We start from the raw sequence: 13,839 nt of genomic DNA on the forward strand, positions 1-13,839 counted from the left end.
GCAGCCAGAAGGGGACTGGGGAGGGAGGATGGCCCCAGCCCCCCTGTGAGGGGCAGTGTGGCTGGGGTACAGCACCGCAGACATGGCCACCCCAGACACCAGCCTGCTGCAGGGGGCCCCGTGCCAGCACCAGAACCAGCCTTTACAAAACAAACCACGTTTACTGCACAGCTGAACACAGGCTCAATGTGAGCAACTTCAGAGCTCCTGGCAACCCTGCCAGCCCCATCTGCCCTGCCCAGGCCAAGGCTGGCCCCCCCCGGCCTCCTCCCTACACCTGCATGGGACAGGGGGTCAACCAGCAATGGGGGAGCAGGAAGCAAGAGCAAGCACAGCCCCACGCAGGTGGGGAGCTTACAGGTGCTGCTCCAGCGTCAGGCCCCAAGATCCACAGCTCAACCCAGGGACTCACACAGTTCCCACTGCCCACCGCCCCCCTCCCCTGCCCCACCAGCTCAGACCAAACAGCACAAATCCAGAGCACAAGGACAAGTGTCCTGAGCATCCCAGGTGATGGCCAGGAGCAGCCATCCCTTCCCCGAGGTGAGGGCCCAGAGGGTAAGAAGCACCAAGAGGAGGCACACAGCCCCTCCTGGACAGCACAGCTCCAGCCCGGAGCAAGCACATGTGGCAGCAGCATGAGGGACCCACTGCATTACTCTGCCGGCAGTGGGGAGTGCTCGGCAGGGCTGGGGCTGCCAGGCTTGTCCCCAAAGAGGGAACTGAAGCGGGCACGCCGTTCCAGGAGCAGCTGGCAGCCCACACTGGAGGTCAGCCCTGACAGGCAGTGTGCCCGCACGATGCCCGCCTGCCCACCCGACACCAGCCAGCCGTGCGAGTCCAGGTTGGGGCTGAAGCGCACCTGCAGGAGCAGAAGGAGGTCAGGAGGAAAGGGTCCAAGGTGCTGGGACCCCTGCACCCAGAAAGTGGCATGGATAGCAGGGCAGAAGCAGATGCTGCCTGCAGCAGCCACAGCCTCCTGCCTGTGGTCTCCCAGGCTACAAGCAGGGCTGTGGGCTTGGTGCAGCCCCTCTCACCTTGTGCAGGGACTCCAGCTGCAGCCGGTCGAGGCTCAGCTCTGCCTTCACCTCCTGTGTGTGCATCCTGCGCATGGGCTCCCGGCTGGGGAAGTTCTTGAAGCTGCGCTGTGAAGTGGCGGCACCGCCATGGGCTGCGTGCCGGGGCAGGAGCACTGCACGCAGAGGTCCTGGCAGCACCAGGACCGCAGCAGGGGCAGGTGCTGCTTGGCCAGGGAACACAGCTTGCCCTCAGGGTCACCCACCAAAAAGCCACAGCAAAGGGCAGCTGGAGCCAGACCACAGGGTGGGCCTGGGCAGGGTGGCTGGAGCACGGCATACCCCCACCAGCGCCTCTGATCCACAGACTCACTCCCTCTCTCCAGGGGGCCCTTGGGCACAGCCTGGCCCTGCTGCCCCATGCCAACACCTCTGAACACGGGCTGGCGCACTGGGGAGCGGGGGTCCTGGCAGCCTGTGACCTTCTAGGCTCCTCCCCAGGGCTGGGGACTTGACTGCTGCCACAGCCAGGACACCAAGCCATGCTCCCCACCACCCTGTGACCAGGCAGCCAGGAGCTCCCTTGCCTGGGGGACCCCAGCCCAGGCTGGCAAGGCAGCCAAGGCTTTACAGAGGGCAGGTGGCAGGGCAGCCCATCCCCTTGCTCTCAGGGCAGCCAGCCTGGGCTCTGCCAGAGGTGAGGGGCTGCCACAACATCTGAGCTGTGTCTCCTTGCCCTGCCGCTCCCACTGCCCAGGCACAACCCCATAGGCCCTGCTCACAGTCAGGACCACCCAGCCCTGCCCCTGCCCCCTCCTACCAGGTCTGTGTCCCAGAATCGGATGTAGCTCTTGGTCACCATCTCGCTGTAGAGCCTGGTCTTCGGCAGTGCCTGCTCACCACCCTCCGACCCAGCGGTGCTGCAGGGCAGCAGATCAGCTTTGTAGATGGGCTGTTAGGGAGATTGGGCTCAGGGCAGAGCAGAGGGTCCATCTGCTTCCCCGCACACAGGACCACCAGACACTGAGCAGGCCTGGAGGCCCTGGGATCCCTGCGCCGCAGCACGGTGGGTCTGGGGCAGAGAGAGGAAGGAGGTGCTGCCATAACAGCGGGGGCAAACAGGGCCAGGCCTGCCCCATGCATGAGCTGAACCCCAAAGGTCCCATCCCCAGGGCCAAGGCTGCTGTCACCACCACCCTTCCCCACCAGGCAGCCCCTGCCTGGGTGGGAAGGGCACAACACACACATGCCTGTCAGGCAGACATGCAGGCATGTCCTTAAGGAAGCAGAGACCCTGACACCAGCTCAGGATGCTCTTCCAGCGACCCAGGAACACAACTCCCACCCTGCCCAGCCCCACACGTCACAGATGGGCCCGGCTGAGCACGACAGCCTCTTACAAATCTGCGGTCTGAGGACCGCTTGACGTTGAGGGGGTTGATGGCCAGGTCAGGCAGCACCGCAGCCACCAGCTCGCCAGTGATGTCTCCCGCAGCCACTGTGTTCAGCCAGTCCGAGCCAGATATGCTCTGCAGGAACATACAGCTCTAAGGCACACGGTTTCAACAGGCTCCCCACCAGCACCACAAATGCCAACCCCCAGGTACCACCTTCCACCCCCTGGGGAGGGATGGGCTCAGAAGTGCAGCCAGCTTGGACACAGGCAGAGACACCACCTCGTGTGGCTGCCATGGTTCCTCATCCAAAGGGCAGAGGGTGACCCCCAGGGCCAGGGTCTCGCATGGCCAGGCAGTCACCCCCCATCCATGAGCCATGGGACCCAGCTGGTACCGAGTTTGGGGCAGATGCCCACCCCGCCTCCGACATGGCCCCAGGACAGAACTGCCCTGCACCAGCCTCTTACCCACACAGTCCCCTTGCGAGGGGCCACAAAATAAGCCTTGAAGCCCAAGTACCCAGCGTCAATGTAGTGGATCCCACAGAGACCATAACTGCAACAGAAAGGGGATGGATGAGGACAGAGCTCTGCACTGCCACCCTGACACGGCAAAAGCCAGGCAGCAGCCCACCTCCCCAGAGACCCCAGGACCCAGGCGGATTGGAGAGGGGGTGTCCTTGCTCTAGCAGCACATGACAAGGCAGCTCAGGGCAGTTCCTGGAGGCTGAGAACACACCAAGACCCCAGAATCCTTCTGCCAACTTGTGTCAGCCTGGAGCCACACAGGAGCCCCACTGCCCAGCCCAGCTTGGGGGCCTCATCCTTCCCCTCACCCAGCTTGCTCATGCCCCAGGGTGGCCCAGCTGAAGGGATGCCAGCACTGCGCAGCTGTGGTGTTGCCCGGCACAAGCACAGCCTGCTCCTGCCATGGCATAGATGGATGCTCCCAGGCAGGGAGAGACCAGAGGGGCCCCTGGGGAGTAAGGCCAGACCCCAGCAGCAAGGCTGGCCTCCAAGCAGACCAGTCACTGCAACAGCCCCAGAACTCACGAGGCATAGCAGTTGTCCTGGGCCACGGTGACCCCATTGTAGGGCAGCAGCCAGGCCACCTCAGTGCTGAGGAACCGCTTGATGCTGTTGATGGGCTCATAGAGCCGCCGCAGGTCCCAGAACTTGATCTTACGGTCGCTCCCTGCCGTGACCAGGAAGTTGCTGAGAACCAGGAGAAAGGCAGCACTGAGATCCCAGCGCAGGGCTGTGCCCTGTCCCTGCTGCAGGGATGAGGTGGTCCTGGCTTGGCAGCACAGCACTGCTCCCGCAGGCAGTGGCTCAAGCCCTCTTCCTCTAACACCCAACCCAGCCTCTCTGGTGCTCCAGAGGGCCAAGGGCCACCAGCACAGAGTCCTCTTAAGCCCATCTTGGCAAAGGAGCCTCATCCGCAGGAGCAAGCGTGTTCTCCCAGGCAGCACCTGCAACAGCTCTCCTGCCCTCACCTGTCAGCCTTGCACCACTCTATGCTCCGGACTGCGTGGTCATGGGCTAGAAAGCACCGGAAAGGGTAGAGCTTGAGGGAGCCATCGGGCTGGCGCACACACTGCAGCAGGGACTTGGTGAGCAGGTTCCAGACAGCCACAGTGCCTGTAGGACAAAACCTGTGCTTGTGATGAGCTGCCCCGCAACTGCACCAGTGCTGCAGAGGACACCCAGCACTGCAGCATGGGACCCAAGACAGTGCATAGCTGCAGAACAGGCAACAGCCCAGGCAGGGGCTGCAGGAGCTGCGAGGCAGAGCAGTTGAGCCAAGGCTGGAGCCACAGCTGGGGCTTAGAGCAGGACAAGACAGCTTGGGTACCGCAGGTCCTGGCAGCACAGCACAGAGCTGTGGATTGCCTGAAGCCAGGCACAAAACTGCATCCAGGCAAGTCAGACAGATGTGGATTAAGTCAGAGCCACATCCTGGAGCTGACAGGTGCCGGCGGCCAGCCCATGATAAGCCTTCCCCCCATGCCAGGGACAGGCCGACAGGATCCTGCACGGTGCCTGCCGCTTGCTGCTGCTCAGCCCAATGCTGACCCCATACCTCACCCTCAGGCTCCCCCATTACCTGCCCCAGGCTGAGGCCAGAGGAGCAGGAAGCTCCACATGTCTCTGCCTGCTACAGGGCAAGGGCTGCTCCCCCAGGGCTCTGCCACAGGATGCAGGCCCTTCTTGTGCAGGAGCAGGACTCACCATCATAAAAGCCAGCTGCAAGGTGATGATGGGGCTTGGATGGCATCCAGGAGAGGCTAAAGCACTGGCCACACTCGGACGCATTCCCTGCCTGGACGGAGCCCACCTGGAGCGTGGCAATACACTGCACCTGAAAGCCAAAGGACAGACATCAGTCACAGCTCCACGCTGGTCTCATCTGCATCCCAAGAGCCAGGGACACCCAGGTCTGTGAGCACAGCTTTGCTCTGCCACTGCAAACAGCCCAGGCCAACAAGCTCTGCAGGCATCCCGACTCCCTCCCCAGCTCTCCCACCTGCAGCAGCCAGGAGGCTCACTGAGTGCCAGCCCTGATGGGGGACCGCGGTGGTAGAGGACACTGACCTTGCAGATAATGTGTTTGTGGAAGGACCCATCTAGAAAAGAGCAGAGGAGGGTCAGGACAGGCACCAGCTCTCCTAGAAGCTCCCTGTGGCACAAGCTGCTCAGCAGCCCTGAGCAGGGCTCTCAGTCCCTGTCCTGTCACCCATCAGGACCAGTGTCCCCATGGCACGCAAGCACACCCAGCAGCAGCAAACAGAGCGCACATAGGAGCAAATACCAGGCACTAGCAGGACCTCTAGGAGCCAGACCTGCCTGCACTGGAGGAAGCAGCATCCTGAAAGGCACCACAGGCAGAGAGAAGGCAGGGCTGACGTTCCCCTCACCCCAGCAATCTTCCCCCCACCATGACCAGCTGCCTGCCTTGATAGAAGACACATTCAGAAACTTGAAGGGATCCAGTGACATATAGGGACCAGACCAGACCGTGACCACTCGAGGGAGGAAAAAAGGAGCTGCGTGGGACAGACTGCTCTGCCAGGCAAAGGCAGCTGGTGATGGGGGCTGGAGCAGCGCAGGCAGCCACTCCTGGGGAGGGCAGACTGCGCAGAGACCTCTGCGCCAAACAGCTCAGGACGAGGCACCTGCAGGACCCCCCATGCACCAGCTTTGTCCGCCAGAGACAGACAAGGTGCTGCAGGTCCTCTCTCATGCACATCTTGGGCTGGAAGGGCCCCCCCCAGCAGCACGGGGCCGTTCTTGGGCACAGCGAGCACCAGACAAGCACATCCGCACCCCGGAGCGTGACAGCTGCAGACAGAGGCAGCGTCTTGCAGAGATACAGAGGAGCCACACGTCTTCTCTGGCACCTCCGTGACAGCCAGGGCACATGCAGAGAGCAGCCCCAGGCTCTGTCACATGGAGGCACTAGGTAGGTGCAGGTACCTGGAGCCCCAGGGAAAGCCAGCACAGCCACACCGACCCGGGAGCTGCCGGCAGAGCCCCAGCGCACCGCAGGCTGGCACTGATCCCACGGCTGCAAACCAGCACCCCCAGCCCGGCTGTGAGGCACAAGGACAGTACGTGCCGCCGCAGCCAGGCTGACGCTACGTGACAGGACCGGCCCGTCCGCAGGAGCTTTGCAGGCTGGGGAAGAACACACGCCTGCCGCAAGCTCCCCACGTGGGGCCTGCGGCAGCCAGCACAAACCACCCGGAGCCGGCACGGGAAAGGGGGGCGGGAAAGGCAGTGCGGGGCCGGCGCAGGCAGCAGTGCAACGTGCTGAGGGGGTCGGTAGCCATGCTCGAGTGCAGGAAACCTATTTCCCATTGTCAGCCACAGACGCGCGGGCTGTCAGCCACGGCTGAGCAACCACGAGCAGCACGTGCAGGTCATCAATCTCCCTTGGCTCCCAGCAGATGAGACTATTACAAGCACCATTAGCCTGAGCCAGCCAAGTGCTCAGAGCTCCAGGTCTCTGCTATGACAAACAGCTCTAAGCCAGGCTGGAATAAGCAGCTCTGCCATAACAGGACACGCTCGCAGCAGCAAGTGGGGAGATGGGGGAAGATTCGGGAACACACTCGTGCAGCTATCTCTCACCCTGCAACCCCACTCCAGTCACATCATCGTTGCCAAGAGCTCCCTCCCGATGCACCCAGCTGCAGGTAGGGCTGGCTTGGGAGCCATGGCCTGGCTGGGCTGTCCCAGCAGCCCCCTGAGACTTGACCCTGCCTTTGGGCCAGTGGTGCTTTGACATCCTCCGACACCAAAAAGCCACCTTACTCCCCCTGCCACAGTGCCTCGCTGTCAGAAGCCACGCTGCAGGTGGCAACAGCTGCTAGTCCCAAGACTGGAGGTGTGTGTGCCAGGGCTCACTGCTCTGGGCACAGTCCTGCTGCATCTGGTGAGCGGGACTTGCCCCACAGCTGTGCCCCAGCACAGCCCCCCCATCCTGGCACAGCAGGCTTCCAGGGCTCGCACGCTGCCCACCCCGGCACAGTGGGACAAGGGCCAGGACGCCCCTGCCTGGCGGCGCAGCTCTTCCTACCTTTTACCTGGGTTCTCTTGGAGTGCTGCAGGGCGCTGGGGTGCGGGAGGGAGTACAGCAGCACCTTGCCAACCGAGAAGGCCACAGCCAGCAGGCCCAGCCGGCTCATCTGTGGGTGCTGTGGAATGACACACGGGCTCAGCCCCTGGGTCACCATCCCCTACCTTGGAAAGCAAGGCTTTAGCGAGGGCACGGACTTAGGAGCCCTGGGGGAAACCAAAGGTGGCCCCCAGCGCCCAGACAGCCCTTCTAGCAGCGCACTCACCTTCCTGGCAGCAGTGGGTGGCTCCCAGGCACCACTGGGGCAGAACTTCATGTCCCAGACGCAGCCGTGATCAGCAGCAATGGCATAGGCCAGCCTGGCTTTGTCAGCAGTGCTGCAGGCATGGGTTGAGCCATAAAGAATGCTGCAGCTTGTGCCCAGCAGCTCCAGTATACACCAGCAGCGAAGGTGGCTGCCAGTACAGCCCCCATGGGGTTCAGGCTGGCGGCTCTGGGAGAGGATGAACCTCACCACACACTCAGCCACAGAGGGACAAGGGATACAGGCCCTGTCTCATCCCCCGGAGCCAGGCAGCCCCTGGCCCCTTCCCCAGGGGTCTGTTCCCCAGGCGAGGCCACTCACCCCTGCTCCTGCTGCAGCGTGCCCAGGCCCCAGAGCTGCAGGAGCGCGGGGCCCCTGTGGAGCCCAGCCACGCTGTGTGTCTCCTCCATGCTCCCATGGCAGTAGACAGCCACGTATTGAGAGGCCGCCGAGCCCTCCGGGGACGGGCACCACTCCATTGCCCACACAGGGCCACCCACGAAGAAAGACACATCCAGGCGTTCCTTGTGGGGCTGCAGGGAGTTGAACCTGCCAGCAAGGAGGCATGTAAGGGCACAGGGGGCAAGAGCAGTGCTGCTGTGGGGTGGGAGTGTGTGGGCTGGGCAGAGCAGCACCCAGCTGGTGCAGAGCCCTGGCACGGGGCTGGGGAGCAGTAGGACCCCAAGGCACGCTGCATGGCCTGGCTGATCAGCCAACAGCTGCTCCTCCTGTCCCAGGGCAGCCACCTGGCCCTTGGACCTGCTGGAACCGAAGCCCTGGGGGTTACTGCCTGCCCTAAACACAACAGCCACCACCCTGGCAGTGCCCCGGGGCACCCTGTCACGGACCTGTTTACCCTGTACAAGACACCTTCGTCTTCGATGCCCTCCCGCTGGATGGAGAAGAGGGGAGACCTGTCCTCTGCTGGCAGGTACGGGGCAGCTTCGCTGGGGAGGCAGAAGAAGGTGAGAGGATGTCTCCCCACCCCTGCCCCTCACCCAGTCATGCCCCAGCATGCCCTGGCACCCATCCCAGCCTCCACACAGTCCGGTGTATCCTACTGCTGGCCACCCTCAGGACTACTCAAACTCCATGGCCAAATCCACGAGACCCTCAAAGCCCACGACCGAAAGCTCCACCCTTTCTGCTGGGGCCTAATCCTGCCAGAGGAGTGGGGGAGTACAATGCTCACTGTGCCCTTGTTTTCTCCTAGCCCTGATAGCTGGGACCACCCACCGTTCCCACACCAGTTCACCCCAAACATTGCCAGAACCTGCCCATCACACAGCCTGAGTGCAGGCAGCGCCTGTGCCACATGTCCTTCCCAGCCCCTCTCCCCTCCTGCACTGCTCCGATGGTACCTTTCAGAGAGACATGTCCACTTATGCACCAAAGGGATCCAGTCGGGGAATTCCCACTGCGAGTACTTCTGATCTCGCCTGCAGCAGATACACCAGACGTCAGCACAGCCCTGTTGCCCAGCCCAATCCCTGCCTCGGGCACAGGCAGCCCCCCTGCCCACACCCTGCCTGCAGCACAGGTGTCCCATCCCTAGTGGCTGCCAGCAGAACGCCGACAATCCCAACAGCACATGCTCCTTTGCTCTCATGCCTGTGATAGCGATGCTACCCAGGGCACCAACAGCCACTGCTCCCCCCATAGCCCACCCAAACACCCCAGCACGCCAATGCTCCTACTCACAGGCTGCAGGTGAGGCTGGAGCACTTCTCCACTGGGGCCATGATGGAGTTGTGGAAGCCATTGGGAGCAAGGCCTCGGCACTGGGGCTTGGATCTCTGGGCACAAGAGAAGACTCAGAGCAGGACCTAGCCAAAGGGCCTGGCCCGGACTGCCTCTACCTGCCCAAATGTTCCCACGAGCTCCTGGGGGGACCTGCCCACCCTAAACAGCAACAATGCAGCCCACAAACACTGAGCTCTCCCACAGCCACAGCAGCAGCAGTCACCAAGACCATGTCACACTGGGCTGAAGACACAAAGTGCCATTCTGGGGACTTCCACGAACTACAGGACAGCCCCCAGGATCCTGCCTTTACCTCCCCATCAGCTTCAGCAGGAGCCCAAGAACCTGCACCCTCTCCCAGGAGTACCTATCGCCCTGTCCCCATTCACCCTCACTTGGAGCTGCCTCTGCCCACAATTAAGCCCAAAGAGCTCATGCCTGGACTCACAGCTGAAGGACACTGTGCCATCCCTGAGTCCTGTTTCAGAGCTGTCCTGCCCCAAACAGCCGGTGTGGGGGCACCACACGACAGTTCAGACACTTTGTGTTGTTCATGCCAGGCCAAAGGTAAGAAGTGGCCAGGGCAAAGACCTTGCCCTTAACCCTGCCCTTACCCCTGCAGACGACACCTTCCCACCATGTCCTCGGAGCACCTCCAGCTCTGGCTCCGACACCTCACTGAGTGGTGCATCACTCCCCTCCTCCTCCTCTGCCTGTAGCAACACCTCCTTCGAGGGCACAAAGTCAGAATCTTGTGCAGGATCATCACTATCTGTTTCCTCCTCCTTCCTCCTCCGGCTCCGACGCTTTTTCTGCACATGCTCAACCTCTGGCTCCGGCTCTTGGGCACCCTCAGTGGGAGCTGGAGGCTGGTACACAGATGTCAGCTCCTCTGCCAGCTCTTGCAGGTACAGCAAAGCCCTGGGACACCAAAGACACAAAGGTGAGCAGAGGGACCACACAGGGACCAGCCAGCCCTCCCTCCAGGACCATGTGGGTCTGGGCAAGAAATTTGCTCCAGCCCTGCCTAGCCAGGCTTCAGCAGAGCCTGTCTGGATGCACTGCCAGCCTCCCAGCTGGCCACTCAGGCAACCAGCATCCCCTGCAACCTCCCCAGGGAACACCAGACTCCTTGGGTCTCTGGCAGTAGGCAGAGGAACGCATCCAGCAATCAAAAAAGCAGCATATGTCCCTTTGCCAGCCAGAAGGCAGGAAAGCCAGAGCTCCTCCTGCAAGTGCCCTCAGCCAAGGGAGTTCCCGTATCAGCTACTGCACCCTCCCTCTGCTCAGCAGAGTGAGGGGACTGGGGCACTGCAACCTGCCAGCTCTGCTGTGCAAACCCAGGGCTGCACAGGCACTTGGAGGGCAAAGGCATTGCCTGAGCTGCCTTCACAGACCACAGAGCACACTGGCTCCCCCCAGGACTCTCCTTTAAGCAGCACATTGCTTGCACAGCTTGCTCTGCTCCCCCCCAACCCCAAACAAGCCTGTCCTGGCTTTGTCAGGAATGAAGGAAACCTATTCCCCACCGCAGATGGCCCAATGCCATCAAAGACCCACTGCATGCAAGCTCATCTACAGCCCCTGCTCCTGGATCCAAACACATCATTCTAGAGCAGGAAAGGACTGTTCTATGGGGAATCAGTCTGTCCCACCAACGTGGGACAAAGTCCTTCAGGGAAGACACCAAGACCCCCAAAGCAAGGCGGAGGTCTTGATGAACCACTCTGAATGCAGTGTCCCCCTGTCCTTCCACCCTTCCCCTCGCCCCCACCCCTGGACGCCCGCATCCACTGCCCCCGCTTACACTTTGGCTGCTCGCCTCTTGGGGCGCCCGCCGCGGGGTGTCTCCAGGCCCTCCGCTGCCTCGCTGCTCCCCAGCATCTTCTGCACGCAGATGGGCTCCGGGGTCGGGCACTCCAGGTCCTGAGACAGTTTTAGCAGCAGCATCTCCGTCTTGGACTTTCGCCCGCGCTTCCTCGGTGCCTTTGGAGGTGGCACGGCCCCGTTCTCAGAGGTCCTCGAGGGCTCACCACAGTCCTCGGCCTCCGCAGGGGCTGGGTCACTGGGGTCACTAGGATGACTTTTTGTTTTTTTGTTTTGGACAGTTTTTTTCTGGGACTTGGCAGCTTCTACTCCCTTCTCAGAGTGGGCCGAAGCATCCACATCTCTGAACGGTGACAATTCCCCTGCCCAAAAATAACAGCTGGACTTAGCACGAAAGCACAGCGGGGCTGTGCCACCGCCCTGGGCACCGAGACCGCCGGGCTGCAGCCGCGCCCGGTCGAAGCACACGGGGCCCGGGCGCGACCAAACACGTTCCCAGGAGCGCTGGTGCGGCTCACCTCTGGGCCGGCCGCGGCACCGCACGGTACCCAGGGAGCCGCCCCCGCCCGCGCCCCCCCGGGCACCCTCGCAGCAGCAGACGCGGCCCCAGGCACCCCCCACCCCGGTACGTACGGAGCGGCCGGGGCTCGCCCTCTCGCGCCCGGCTGCGGCTGCGGCTGCGGCCGGCGGCAGCCGATTCCCGTCCCGAGCGGCCCCGGCGGCTCCGCTCCCGGCAGCGCGGCCCGCGGGCGGCGCTGGACGCCATCCGGGCGGGTCCCCACGGGCTCCCGGAGCCGCCGCCGCCGCCCCGTCGCGGGCCGCGCAGCCAGCACGGAACCGGATCCGGAAGCCGAAGCGCGGCGGTGGCGCGGAGGGATCGCGTCACGCCGGCAACGTCATTACCGAAAGGCTCCGCGCCCTCCCCCATCGCGTGACAGCGCCGCGGGGGCGCACAGCCCCACGCTCATCGAAGCCGAGCCTCCGGGGCCGCGCGGGGAAACGGCACCGCTCCAGGAGTGAACATAAAGGCGCGTGGACGGGAAAGCGCGGGGTCCGCGGGACCCCCCGCCGACGGGGTGCGCGCGTGGCCATAACGGAACGGGCCCAGGATTTGCACGGTGATGAAGCAGAGAGTAGCACTGGAATAACGCCGTTAATGGGCGTGGAGAAAACACTGCGCACCCGCCGCTAAAATTATCGAACAAAACTGACCGACTCCTCATTATAAATAGTCCACGACTGTTTTTTAACCATGTAAGCCAGGGGAGAGCGCGAACGCAGTCCCCCACTACCACAAATTATGCAGTCGAGTTTCCCGCATTTGGGGAAATCGCAGGGGTCAGCACACCCGGAGTGCAGGGGATGAGCCTCGCCCTGGGAAAACCACCTGCCTGATCATGGTGTCTCCCCTGCCAGGTAAGTATGAACACGCACCCCGCAACACAACACCGCACAACAACGCACGCGCACCCACGACGCGGCCACCGCGGAACACGCGCGCGGAACACGCCCCGACACGCGCCCCGCGCCTGCCCGACGCCGCGCGCCCGCACGACGCCGCGGACGCCCGTGGCCGCCGCCGGCCCCGACCGGGAACGGGCCCCCAGGAGCCCGCGCGGCGCCTCATCTGCATGGGCACGCCCACTCCCGGCCGGCCCCGCCCCGCCTCGCTCCGCCCCGGCCGCGGAAGGACGCTCCTGCCGGGGCCGGGGCCGGGCCGCGGGGCACCGCCGCCGGTAACGTCCGGTCCCACCGTCCGCCGCCTCCGCCTCTCGCCACAGACACCCCCCGCCCCCTTCACGGCGGCCCGACCGGCCCCGCGGCCCCTGGGACTCCTCCCGGTGCTGCGTGGAGCCGGAGCCGCAGCGGGGCCAGCAGCGGGAGGGGACCCGTGGGGCAGCGCCAGGGCCTGTGGCCGGGACCGTGGGGGCGCCCGGGGGTGCTCGAGGGGGCCGGGGGTGTCTCGGGGACACGGGCTGTGCTCCGCAGCCGGCTGAGCCCGCAGAGGGGAAGGCGGGAGCTGCAGCCCCAGTTTGGGCAGAGGCCACGGAGCCCTGGCCACGGCGCTGGGCTCCAGTAGCTGGGCCGGATCCCACTGGGCGGTACTGGCTCGTGCTGGGCTCTGCTACGGCTCAACACAACAGCACCTACACAGTCTGTGACGACAGCGCATGCAGCCCAGGGACCCCAGTGCCAGGACCGTGGGGTCTGGGCACTGACAGCGGCACAGCAAGAGCAGGTGCCCGTGGAGGGGACAAGCACGTGGTGCCCTGAAAGCCTCTGTGCCCTCCACGGTGAAGGCAAGGGGCCGGTCAACACCCGCAGTCACAGTGCCCCACACCTGCCAGCTCCAGCACCCCGTGCGCCCTTGTGCTCCCTTGGCAAATGCAAACCCACCCCCTCGCCCCCCTCCCGGTGTCTGGGTGCTGCTGGTTGTGCTCCTAAACCTCATCCTGCCATGGGAACTGCTGGGGCTCTCGGGGTTTATCCCGGCTGCCTCTGGATCAAAACTGTCCCTGCTTGTGCTTCACACACCCACCGGCCGGTTACATGTCACCAAACAACATGGCAAATGCCCCACACGTGCTACTTCCCCTGCCCGCACAAGCCATCCCCCCGCATGGAGCACTGGCTGGGGCAGGACCTGCCGCCGAGGCCCTGCCATGGTGGGGGTGCTGCTGGCGCTGCTGGTCCAGCTTCACGGACACAGTGACACGAACTTTGGTGCCCACAGACCGGAGCAGCTGCTCGTGGGCTGGGGCCGGTTGGACAACAGCACATGCTGTGCGCATGCAGAGCCCAGGCCAAGGACAGAAGCGGCTGCACATAACATTTGAGGTGAACGTCAGATACTGATTGAGGCACCATGAGAAAATCTTTGAGCCAGTGGGAACAGCCCCCAGGCATGGGGGGTGGATGAGGAACTGCTTAGGACAGCACCGGGCACAGCTGGGCGTATTGACGGCGGTAG

General features: G+C 63.7%; 1 protein-coding gene and 1 non-coding gene across 4 annotated transcripts; both read right to left on the minus strand.

The window, feature by feature from the left end:
* Positions 1-141: 141 nt before the first annotated feature.
* Positions 142-11,723, minus strand: GTF3C2 (general transcription factor IIIC subunit 2). 3 transcript variants are annotated; one of them, XM_037392673.1, is made up of 18 exons: positions 11,502-11,723; positions 10,849-11,230; positions 9,656-9,962; positions 9,000-9,094; positions 8,660-8,737; positions 8,147-8,245; positions 7,620-7,847; positions 7,260-7,371; positions 6,995-7,112; positions 5,008-5,039; positions 4,645-4,774; positions 3,909-4,053; positions 3,466-3,627; positions 2,881-2,968; positions 2,417-2,545; positions 1,837-1,968; positions 1,038-1,145; positions 142-862 (listed from the first exon to the last, which is right to left on the minus strand). In XM_037392673.1, the coding sequence occupies exons 1-18, from the start codon at positions 11,632-11,634 to the stop codon at positions 656-658; spliced, it is 2,685 nt and encodes an 894-aa protein (XP_037248570.1). In that variant the 5' UTR covers positions 11,635-11,723; the 3' UTR covers positions 142-655. The 3 variants fall into 3 exon arrangements, with proteins under 3 accessions (XP_037248570.1, XP_037248571.1, XP_037248572.1); XM_037392674.1 differs by lacking the exon at positions 8,147-8,245; XM_037392675.1 differs by lacking the exons at positions 142-862; positions 1,038-1,145; positions 1,837-1,968 and adding an exon at positions 1,975-2,088.
* Positions 11,724-12,128: 405 nt separating this feature from the next.
* LOC119150605 lies at positions 12,129-12,292 on the minus strand. Its single transcript, XR_005105147.1, has one exon. It is a non-coding gene; the product is annotated as a U1 spliceosomal RNA (small nuclear RNA).
* Between the last annotated feature and the right edge of the window lie 1,547 nt (positions 12,293-13,839).

Source organism: Falco rusticolus, chromosome 6 (assembly GCF_015220075.1).
Source record: "Falco rusticolus isolate bFalRus1 chromosome 6, bFalRus1.pri, whole genome shotgun sequence".
Lineage (NCBI taxonomy): Eukaryota > Metazoa > Chordata > Aves > Falconiformes > Falconidae > Falco > Falco rusticolus.